This window comes from Dinoponera quadriceps, unplaced genomic scaffold (genome assembly GCF_001313825.1).
Source record: "Dinoponera quadriceps isolate SergipeBrazil2010 unplaced genomic scaffold, ASM131382v1 scaffold1069, whole genome shotgun sequence".
Taxonomy (NCBI): domain Eukaryota; kingdom Metazoa; phylum Arthropoda; class Insecta; order Hymenoptera; family Formicidae; genus Dinoponera; species Dinoponera quadriceps.
The window spans coordinates 1,709,918-1,722,203 of NW_014555200.1; the positions used below are offsets into that span (position 1 = coordinate 1,709,918).

The following is a 12,286-nucleotide window of genomic DNA, read 5'->3' on the forward strand; positions in this document are numbered from 1 at the left end:
AAAATGGGTGAGCAAAGAACGATTTAAGCACGGCGATAAGAAATCTCAGTAAGAACAGGACGTCTAATTAGAATCTAAAAGCCCTTAGGAATCTCGAGCTTTTAATTGACCTTTCTTTCCCCGTTGCGCCTTCCTCTCGACCTTCGCCGCTCAGTCTGACTATTATTCCCTCCGGACTTTTCCTCACGAATATCTCTCTCCTCTTAATTCTCGCTTGTATTTACGATACGCGAGACGACAATGGAATTCCGCCGGGAGTACACCGGCCGGGATTATCGATGCAAATCAGGACGGATGCGAGTAACCTACCTGTCGTGGTGGGACCCATTCCGGAGCCGGACGCCTCGTCGTCGTCGTCTCGATCGTCGCCGTCCTCGTCGTCGTCCATCCCGCTGTTGTGCGATCTCCAATACGGCGAGTCTCCGCTTCCGGAGCCGTCCAGAGCCTCGTCTCCCAGGAAGGCACCGGCGTCGGGCGATGACGCCAATTGAGACTGTACCATCTGGCCGAACACAGTGCGAGACACATTGACAATCGTGCGTAGCGTCATCAAATATCGTCATCCGAGAACGTGTCGAGACACAACGATCGTTAATATCGGGCGTTGCGGTGGAAAAACGCGCGTTTCAAAACGCCACTCGACATTACTCTCGAAAACGTTTACACGCGTTTCATTTATTCACATTCATTGTTTTCGAACAAAGCGACGAGAGTGGTTACTTATTGATCGCCGCTGCATACGGTGCTCACGAGAGTCGCACTCGCCCCTATTTGAGACGATTCGTCGGACTAAGCGTGGGACTACGTATAAATGATTTTCTGAAAAAAAAAAATCCATCATTTTGAATTGATGGAGGAGTCGCTGGAATCGTGAAAAAATGATAACTCCGTCGGCGGGAAGTCAAGCCGTCGCGGCGACGCTCCTCCCGATTAAGCCGCCCGACTCCATCGAAGATGCAAGCGACGTGTCTAATTAATCGCCGGCCGATCCGCAGCTAATCGTGTCTCGATAACGGCGACATAGATTTACATTCCGCTGAAAAACCGCCGCCGCCGACCGGCCTTTAATTCCCACGTTCGCCCGCACGACTCTTAACGGCTGCTGGCTAGCCCGCACCTGCCAATATCTTCAGTTGCTATTCATCGGCGTGTCTAACATCACCACCGTCCGCGATCACGAAGGAGCCTTTCTCGATCCTCGGATCGATCGATAACTTCTCCACCCTTAAGATACTCATCAACAGGAGCATACGCCGTGTTAATTAATGGATCGATTGCGTGCTATTGTGGAGCGCGCTGTACGCAAAACGAGACGGTATAATCGAGCGGTGGAACATGGTGTAGTCGGAGAAGAATACTCCCCGGGTACTTTTGTGATTAACCGTAACGGCGCGTAAAAGTGTCCCGTTATGGAATCGCGAGACGAACGCGCTAATTTATCAAGGAATAGCCGATTTATCGGAGCCAACACCGACACCCGGTATACTCGCGTGCATGCGTGTCTCGTGATACTGTAAATCAGAAGTAAGCGGCCCGATTCCGCGACACGCGAATTAACATGCGTGTGGGCACTTACACGTGTGTGTCCCACACATAATGGTTGTCAACTCGAGCGCCGAGATATTCGTGGAAGAGTGCATTGAACGCGACCGGCGAATAGAAAAGCGAATATCGTATGGTCGATCCGCAATTGGAAATGTGGAAAGTTGTTTGATTTAAAAAATTTTTATCTGAAACTCGATCAACGTTGCGGACTTCCAACGATTTCTCTCGGCTTAATAGATTCCTAAACGACTCTACGGAAGACTCATTATTTTACGTTTTACCTCCGACGCGGGGTTTTTCACGATTTTCCGGATCACCGTGGATTAAAGCCCGACAGATCTGTACAAAGGGCGAACTTAATTGCCCCGTTCAATCTTGTGGTGATTAGACCGTGCGCATCTACTCGACAGGATGAACAACGCGAAGCTTCGAACGAGAGATCGTAATCTCGAACCATTTGATTAACCAAATTTCTCCCCCTAAAAATATTTTATTCAACTAGATTTTTAGGGTGGGAATATTCTGTGAAATTATTTCTCTCTCATCTGCGTGCGTTTGTTTCAACCTGTGTCTAAAAATCAAACACCGAGTCGAATATGAAACACCGATATGATCGCTAATCCGGTCTGTGAAAAATGTCGAAAAATAACAAGTGAAAAATTGTATAATTGTATGGAATAACAGCGTAATTATAAATTTTCACGCGTGATACCGGGAGTGCCGACATGAGCACCCACGTGAGATCCGTCCACGTGCATACGGGCGCGCACCGTCTAATCCTCGTTCTATGAATAATTCTAGATTAGACGGGAATTTATGATTCGTCTAGTACGCACGTCTGGATGTTACGGGTCGGTGAGCGGGCTTTCCGCACCAACGAGTTATCGCGATAGCCGTTCGCGAATCGACAAATCGCGTTACACGGTCTGAAGTCTGTATATCCAGCACGGAGAGGCTGCGTGGCGAGCTTTTAGAGAAGAGAACGGTACAGTCGTCTTCTGTTGCGCGATAAGAAGAACGCGTTGCCTTTCGTTATTTTATTATGGTCGTTGGTCGTCAAATGGGAAGAAATCAAATTCGACCAACAGATTTTTCGACTCGACCACGAGAGAGAAGCGGAGGTAACGGTGATTTTTCCCTCCGCTGCCTTCGTCCGACGTTTGCGGATTCCTTCTTTCGCCCGAGGAGGAGTGTCACGCTCGTCGAGCACAGACGATGGCGTTTGAATCCGAGCAAATGAAAATTGCAGCGAGCGGCACGATCTAATCTGAGACGAATCCACTCAAGACCGAGCGACAAATTACGGCTCATGTACTCACCTGATTAATGTGCCTCAATTGGTCAATGAGCGCGCTGATGTTCGTGTTGCCGTAGGAAGCCGGCGTCGACGACATCATCGTTATAGTGAATTCAGGATTGTACCGTTGAGCGGTCTGGCTGGAATCCACCACGGTTTTCGAATACCTGAAGTCACAGAGAGAAAACGCAACGGGAAAGTTAAAAAGAACACGTCGAGTGCACAGTGATCAATCGACAGAACGTTTTCATTTTGAAGGCAAACGCTCATAAACCAAGAATGAAACGACCAATATCTCGGTAAAAATATATAGAAAAATATATAACGATATACACACTCACACGCGTTATATGATGCATAATTAATGTGTTTTTACCGACAGAAATTAAGAAGAGTATATTAATATGCAACTGTGGGGAATGGGATTTAGAGTAACTGTAAAAATTGCGTCTACTGACATTCGGATGAAAAGTGTTACGTACACACGGACGTGCGATAATTTCACATTTTCGAGAATTAACGAAAAACTAAGGGATCACGCGCGTAGAGTGAAACGCGGCTCGTTTAAATACGACGGGAATCATACGGATGCATCGTATGAGATATTCATTTCCTTCGCGAGTTCGACGGCGAGCCTAGTTGCGTAAATCGAACGTTACTTCGATATCGTGCGTGGCTTCTATCTTCCCGTACGATAAGCTCGCCTCGCCTCGTCTCTCTACTCTCTCTCCCTCCGTGTGCTTTCCAATATGCTACCCAAACGAGCTTGTAAACCAAGCGGGCAGGCAAGCATACATTCGTTAGAATCTTAATGAGACGCAATGCTGGCCATATTCCGGCGTGGAGAGACTACGCAGTCGGCGACGTAGCGAAAATTTATAACGTATATTTTACTATAATATATCTTGCGTTATTGTTTCAGCATTTCGCGGAAGCGATTCCGTTTCCCGATTCTTCAAGATTCCGATAAACTGAGAGAAATGTCGCAACTGGAATCTGTCACATTTTATGACTAAATCAAAAGAAACGATCTGTTCACGCTCGTTGTCATTAGTCACAAATTGACTAATCACGATGCTGCAGAAAAGCCCATTCAAGACTTCGGAAAGCATCGATCGAAAAGCGATTCTTCGGGAATCCGCGAGTTGCTGGCTTCACAATCTCTCGGCGCTCGCGCGTTATTACGCGTTCGTGAGGAACGTGTTATCCGGCGAGATTCGCGACGCGGTTGAAAATTTCGCGAAACCGGGCTCGTGTATTTTCAGCGCTTCGGCGGCGGCTGCGAGCGATGCGATGTTTCGCGGAGACGAAGCGCAGAAACGCGACGCCGCGCGAGAGGTCGTCGGTTCCCTCTCTCTCGCTCGGGCCGTTCGTCCATCCGAGCGAGCGCGCTCGGTTATCTTCCTCGCGCTTCTATCTCGCGGGGTGCTGACCGACAAAAGAGACCAAATCGCACGCGGCTAGTTCGCGGAATACGCCGTCTTGATCGCCGCGCGATTAAGCGTCCGCGAATCAATGAACCGCGATATACGCGCGAGCCAATATATCCGCCGGAGGAGTGCGGCAACGGTACTTCACCCGCTGCGCGTCTTTCTACCGGGGAAGAGAGAGAAGACCGGTTTGTCGCGCTTCTTACGTTTTACTATTATATTTCGCGCTTGCACGCCACTGTGCGTAATAAATACCGTGTAATTACACCACGCGTTAACGCCGTCTGTTAACGCGGTACAGCGATTTATGAAGGTGGCCGCCTCCTGATCGACCGCCTCGCTCGTTTCAAATCATTTCAGTAATTTCCCCCGCGTCTATCCCTCGTTCGATTCTACTCAGAGGAGCTACCACTCACGGGAAAAATATTGCAAATAGGCGTTCCAAAGTATTATTCAGCATAGATAGCGAATTGAAATATCGCCAAAGCCGGCTTCTCGCTCGCGGTGCTCCTGAATGCCGGCCATTCACGAAACGACCTCCTTCGAGAGATCGTCCTTCTCGCCCCGCTCGTCCTGCCGCGTCCCTCGGTGTGTCGCCGGCGCAGTTTTCCCGCACCATCTTCCAGCGATTTTCCTCGCCAACTTTCCTCCGCCTTTCCGCTAAAGCGAGCCCCGCGGCGTCTCTGCTAGGTCATATTTTCTCTTTAAAGCGCGTTATACAGGGTGCGCCATGGAATTTTCTCTCTCTTTCGGTCGACCGATGCGTACTACAAATTAAGACGCGAAAGAGAAAGAGATTATTACTTACGACGCTTTTATTCGAAATTATTCTTTTCGAATTGCTGTTGTAACATTGGAAAAAGATCGCTGGCTGAAATTCAGATATACGCGTGAAAAGAGTACGCTTGTATACCGAGAGTGTGATGATAAAAATGTATAATAATAACAAAGCTCTACACATATATATTTCATTTGACACGAGAGTGTGTGTTTGCTGCTGCGTTACGTGCGAGTTTCATAGTGAAAAAACCGAAATAAAATTATTTTCGCGAAAATGCAATTTTCATTTTTAACGGTGCGTATAACCGTACGTGGTAACACTGCCAGCTACGGCCGGGCGAGTTAATTAAAATCCTCGGGTGGTGCGGTACACGGGGAGGGGGAAGAAACGTTATAAAATATAATGTACGGTGGGCGGAAGAGTATTCCCATTCTTCTTTCCGAGATAATCTTACACGTGAGAGAGCATTGCCGAAAAATTGCCGCGAGAGGCGGCGGTCTGAACGTATTAATACGAACAATAAATTTCGACGCGGAGAAAAGCTTTGTAGCGATACCTCGCGTAAATCGATTCCAGGATATGCGACTCATATACGCGTTTTTCACTCGTCGCGAATAATAAAACGAAGGCATAATGAGTAATCGTAATAATTATGTATCCACGACGTCGGGCTGGTTAAAAGAGAAACAGAAAGATAGTGGCGGTTCGCTCTTTTCCCCACCTGTCGCTTCTCTCTCCCTCTCTCCTTCCTCTTTCTCCTCGAATCCCTCTTCATCCCCAACATGAGAGCGCGATACGCTGCATCTTCGAGAGGCGGAGGAACGAAGGCGAGGTGAAACGAGCCGACAAAAACTGGTTTTACGCGATCGAACGTGAAAACTACCCAAAGCGAACGGTGCATTTCCACCTCGGAGTGTTTGATATAATTGCCGTTGGATTCGCACACACGTGTCTATGTGCGTGCGCGCGCAATCGACAAATAGATAAATCTTCGTCAAAGACTATGTTGTTTGCGCAAACAAGTTTTTTCCCCCCGGCGAAAATAGTTCCTTTATACGGTGCGCCGACGAATCGCCTACGCGATAAAAGGTTGAAACGATATTTACGCGTTTCGATGGTGTTCGGCTGGAAAAAAAAAATTAAATAAAGAAGAACTTTCGCGTTTTTTTTTTTTTCGAGAGCTCGATCGGATCGCCCGGCTTTTTATCCTCGTCTAAAAGAAGAACAAGAAGAGGAGGAACGCTCCCTGAAAATCGATCGAAGGATGAAGAGGAGAGACCGCGGGGGACACCCTTTATATCGCGTACGGATGGTTCCACAGCTGAAGCTGTATACGCGGATCGATCTCCAGCGTGGTCGAGATGGAATGTGCTCTGGGGCAGATTAATATTTCACTGCCTTGAAGCGCCGGAAAGGATGCCGCCATTATTCCGCGGATTCCGAAAGTACAAGGCGACACGGTCAACACGGTGCGCCGAAAAGCGCAACCGGACAAGACTTTTCGTCTTCCCGAACGACAGAGCGGGAAGAAGGACGATTTAGGAAAACAACTCGTACGTACGATAGTTCAGTTCAAAGTAGCACACGGCTGCGTCCTCGTCTCGCAGAAAACTGCGCGTTTAAGAGCAAAAGGTCCGATCGAAATAGAACCGTTGTCGAGAGGAGGACGTCCGATAAACGCGCGAGATAAATAGTCGTATCCGCGAATAGCCGGCACTCGCGTCGCTTTAACTAAGCTCATTTCGCGCAAGAAGCGCTCTCATAATTGGACGGATGAAGGACAAGAACTTCGCTCGATTATCGCGGCGGTTCGTTGGTCACATTGAAGCGCTAAACGCAACTAAATTAATCGCGGCTAGTCTCCTTAATGGCCGGATACAGCGCGTTCTCACGATTGTTAGGAGATACCGATCGTCGCTGAGGAGGCCCGGGAGAATGAAATTCGGTATAGGAACAAAAACCGGATATGTCACGGCGGAAAATGACCGTTATTGCGAGACGCGAAAAGTTCAACGGCCGTGCCTTATAACACATCGAAGAAAAAGCAAAAATAAAAAAAGGAGTGGGATTAATTAGAATTGTTAATCTTGCGTATCGTAGAGAGATTATTTACGACATTATCGCAGAGATAATGTATTTACAAGCTCGTAGCACGTCTCGCCGCGAGTTTCGTCGCAACCCGATTACGAATAAAGTTAGTGCAAAAGAAAAAAAAAAGAAGAGAAACGGATGCATTCCGAGTCGTTGTTTCATAACAAACTACAATATTTATCGCAGTCGCATCGATCGTGAGCTCGCGTCAGCGGTTGGCGGCATGACGAGACTTGGTCACATCGATTACGAGCTGAGCTCGTCGAGTCTGCATTCAAAGATTTCAGACGTGTTTAATAAAAACGAAGAGACATCGCGTTCCGCCCGCAAATCGTCCACGAAGACGACGAGTTAGGTTTATCTTCGGCTCACTTCTGAAGGAGGCCATTTTTATAGCTGCCCTCGCGACAAATGAGCCGAGCAGGCTCTCTATGAATGACTCGTTATTCACGTTGCTCTAGAACATTGATATTCCAGCAGATGCTATCGCCGTCCGGACGGTATCCATTGGCACGTCGCGAATGCATTATTTATATCGCCCGTGATTCGTTCCCATTCGTATCGGATAAACATATGCTAATACGTATCTCGTTCGCGTGACATCAACCGAGCGTGTCGATGAAGCTGCGAGCTAAATTAGAAACTATCAAGCCAATATGCGAGGACGCGTCGCAGCGCCGTGTGTGCGTTTATCTCGCTTTTATCTCTGTCCTTCACTTCTTCCAAGCCTCAAACGGAGAAAGAGAGAACGACGTCGTTGAAATTGTCTTTGAGATTAATACTCGCGATTATCTTCGGGCAGATCCGTAGATTAGAATCCTCTCGAAGATTGACTTCCGACGCGTCTGATCGACTCTTCTTTCCTTCCTTCTCCTCGACGCGGATTCGAACGATCGATCGTTTAGCGAGTTTAGTTTCTCGAAGGATGAATATTAATTACCGAGAGCTTCCGTTCTCAATACTTTTCCGCTGCGCGAGAGTTAACGTCTTCGCCGAAATAGCGTCTTTCTCCTCCGGCCGTCGCGATTCGTTCGTGCAACGTTCGATCGAGTGTATTTTTCTTCCGTCCTCTCGTGTATAAACGCTGCTTGACCTCCTGCACCGGCGTGTATAACGCACGCTCCAATTAATCCCGTTGTTTCGAGGCACCCGTCGCGCTTAGTTTGCCGGCGATCTCCTCCGCAGGACGAGATCGATGAATATGCGCCCGGCGCATCGGCGTCACCGACGTCGTCCAAGGTGTAGCCGCGCGACAGGAAACGACGGCTCGTCGATGATCTAATCATCGTCGGGAAGGGCGCTCTTCGGTCGGCCGTGCTAATGGCGCACGCTCGCGATCAACCTTCGAGAATGACGTCCCCGTAATAATACATGAGCGCTCACACGCGATTGCGGCCTGATCGTTTAGCGAAAGCACGAAAAAGGCGAGAGAGCGAGAAAGGAAGGAATCTCTGACGAAGCGGACGATTTCGACGCACCCGGTGTGCTGCTCGTCGTCGTATTCTCGACGATGCGTCTCCTCCCTCCCCCCTTTCTCTCTTATTCCGGTCATATCGGACATAGACGGTTTCAGTTCGCGACGATCGAATCGAACGGCGACGTAGGACGCCTCTCGCGACGCTCGAGATTCCCTCCGTGGATTAATCGGAGCCGCTTCGCTCGACGAAATTGCCGACGACGTGAACATTATATATCGTTGGCGATACGAGAAAAGTAGTAAAGTGGTACAAATGGAAAATCTCGCGTTCCCCGTAAGAGTCACGTGAAACTTGCCGTGAGCGCGATCCCTCCTCTCGTGCATTCTTATCGAATCCCTCGTGCTTTTATGTTTCGCTAAGTAGGCATAACACAAGCGCCTCGTTATCACCGGCGTTATCGTGTTATTTAACGAAATATATGCGTCGGGGATTCCACCGGTCGAGAGGTGCTTACGTTACGCTTTCGCACTCGGATAGACTTTCCGCGCGCACGAGGGGCCCGAATTCACTCCGTTGGTTTTAACCGCGCGATACAAACGCGACGACACATTCCCTCGCTCGTCTGTCGTACGGTCGCGGCTTCGGGGCTTTCAAAATCCGATCGGAGCTTATTAAAGCTTGAATCCGCCCGGCCGTCGATTAACGCGACGTTTTACACTCGGGCGCGTAGTATCGCGATGTAAAAAAAAAAAAAAAAAAACACAAAAGAGCATACGCACCATGGCTCGGAGGGAAGGTGCGGAAAGGGGGCGTCGAGACCCATCGTCAACGACGATGGAGCGGCGCGAGAAACGTCGAAAATTTCGGCGCGATCAGCTCGGACGAGAAATAGCAGGGCGGCGGATGATCTTGCGACATCGTGACCTCGTGGCTGAGATGTTTGGCTGCGTCGTTTCACCGACGCATCGGCCCGCATTACGGCACACATACGGCGACATCCAGGCCGCCTTCTTATCCGGCGGGCGCGTACGTGTGCACCCACACACACGCGCGTCTTCGGGCGACGCTACGGCGCCCGTTTGCTCTCGTTGCCAGACTCTTTGGCGGCTTGGCGTCCTACAGGCTATGCCGTTTCCCTCCTTGCCATCTCCGCCTCACCTCCTCATCTTCTTCTTTCTGCTACTCCTCCTCGTCGTCCTCGTTCTCCCCTCCCTTCGATTCGGCCGCTCGCGCGAATCCACGGCTCTTTTCCTTTCCGTGCCGTTTGCAATCTCGCACGACGTCCGAAAATGATTCCGCGCGACGATCAACATTTTTTCCCTTCTCGTTACCGAGCGCTATTTTCATATATTCTAATTGAGGATAAGCAGTCGATGAGAAGTGGCGCCATTGATCATTCAAAATGAATCTCCTCGCGATATCTATTTCCGCAAAATTCTACTTGCGTTCATTCTCCTCACGTCTCCCTTTGTCATCTTTCGGGATGACGACATCGAAGCGTTCGATTTCTCAATCAAGTAGCGTAGACGTTTATATTTCCACGCGACTCAGCGAGGTCGAGAAAGACAGTCGTCGATTGATCGGTCAATTAATCGATTTCAAGCAATTGCCGCCGCCCTCACCGGAGCAAGAGTACTGATCAAACTCATAATGTATCATACACACGCACAGGTTTATATTCTCCAAAAGAGAAGGGAGAAGAATAGACAAACACCCCGAAAGGCTGGGAACTTCGTCATTATCCCCTATCGTGGAATCGAATTACCTTGACGAGATAGCGCGCGCACGCCCGATCGAGGGGAGCCGAGACGGTTTCACTTTTCGCTCCGCGATCGAATCGCTTCCTCGCGCGGCTTCCTTGACGGATCGAATCTCATTTAGATTTCCACCGTGAGATACTCGTACGCCGAGCTGCGACGTGCGCGAGAGCTCTTCCGGTAAGCCCTTGGCACGCGAATGGCGCACGTGTTAGGTACGTGTGTGGGTGTGTGGTGACCGCGCGGAATTCGCGTCGGCTCGAGTAAACCTGGATTTCAGGAGATTTAACGACCACGTCCGCCGGGAATACGTTATCGGTAGTCTCCTCTTCGCGATGGCTGCTGCCGCCGCCGTGGCGGCGAGGATGCACCGTAAAATTGCATACACACCGGATTCCATCGCGTATCTTTTTCTCTCTTTCTCGCGCGATATTTACGCCGGACTCGTTTCACGTGGAATATAATAGAAGGATGTAAAGTATACGCGCGCTCGTGGAAAAATTGAAGAGCCGGGCGGCGGAAGGAAAGGCATTCTGTTAAAAACTTTACCGCGGATCGAGGTACGTGCGCGCGTGACGAGCTTCCGCGCAAAATACAACCACCCTCTTCCACCCTGGAAATTGTCGACTCGTCGATCGTTTCCGCGATCTCGCGCGCAGAACGTCGTGGGTTTAAGTTATTGTTCAACCGGGTGACTTTTACGCTGAATTATCGTCCTCTGAGGGATTTCATTTTCTAATTAAATTTCCCACCAAGTTACACACACACGTGCCCGCGCTCGAAACTTCGGACTTCACGTCCGTGGGAGAATTACCGCGTGTTAATTTTTCGAGTAATTTATAAAACGCTGAATCTAACGAGACTTGATTAAATTACTTGGGCGACTGTAAAACCCCGAGTAATCCTCCGGCGTTTGCGACCTCTTTTTTTAGCGTCCGGCATTCAACGTACGCAATTCGATTATCTTCCGAATTGTCTTCCACGCGATCAATTACGTACATTATCACCCAAGCGAGAACGGAACGTTCTCTCTCTGCTTTCAATATACTCTCATTTCACGGTCGAGTAGCGGCATCTCGAGTGACCGCGGACAATGCTTGATATAGGCGGAAGCGCACTTCACGAGTCGCTATCCGACTCCTCTATTCGTCGCCCCGATATGAGGCTAATTAAGCGGCGGGCGCGCTTAGACCGGCGGGATCAAATGACCCGTTATCGATCGACGGGAGAACCGATTATTTCGGCGCGAGGGACCGCTTCGAAACGGCGGCGACCTCGGGTCACGAGCGAAAGAGGAGACCGTTCGGTGTGAGGGCACCTTCAGAGAGAAGGCTACCCGGCCGTTGATTAATAAGGGTGCGAGAGAGAAGCTACCTTCGCGTTCCATTCTCCCTTTCTCTCTCTCTCTGCCGCGTTCTCGCGTCACGATCCGTTCCCACGAAAGCGCATTCCGCGTGGCTCGAATTTTGAGCGACGGCGGTTTCGATTAGCGCGAATCGCGCGCGTTTGTTATTAACCTTCGTCGCGGTCCCATTTATTCCACCGCGTCCGTTCGGCCACTCCTCCCTCCTCTCTCTCCTCCTCCTTCCGACGTCGTACAATTTTTCTCCGTCGCTGAACCGACGCTAATCTAAGGCGATAACGCAAATTAATAGTAATGTACCCGCCAATGTATGAAACGTACAATACAGAGAGAGACCGTCACTGATTGTTTAACGCGAATTATCACGTAAGATCCCATGGGGATTAAGTGCGGATCTCTCTTTGTCGTGAAGAATGAGATCCTTTAATTCGTCAAGTATATCTCGAGTTACCATACACGCACTATCACTGTACTTCACATACAGACGCCACTCTGTGTACTATTACTGTATGAAACAGACCGTAGAGATAGACTCTCAGCAGATCGCACGGTGCTTTTTTTACTTGGCATATTCATCGCTCAATAAAGTTATCATTGTGCAACG

The 12,286-nt window shown here is 49.4% G+C and overlaps 1 protein-coding gene across 2 annotated transcripts in view; it reads right to left on the reverse strand.

Annotated features, from left to right (window-relative positions):
* Window positions 1–12,286, reverse strand: part of LOC106743473 (division abnormally delayed protein) — a 42,497-nt gene that overhangs the window by 6,622 nt on the left and 23,589 nt on the right. The window contains exons 6-8 of one of the 2 annotated variants that reach the window (XM_014617334.1): window positions 4,689–4,955; window positions 2,865–3,009; window positions 310–502 (exon numbers count right to left, since the gene is read on the reverse strand). In XM_014617334.1, the coding sequence (XP_014472820.1) occupies window positions 310–502; window positions 2,865–3,009; window positions 4,689–4,955 (605 nt within the window). The remainder of the gene's footprint in view (window positions 1–309; window positions 503–2,864; window positions 3,010–4,688; window positions 4,956–12,286) is intronic. The other variant, XM_014617335.1, reaches the window with a different exon arrangement.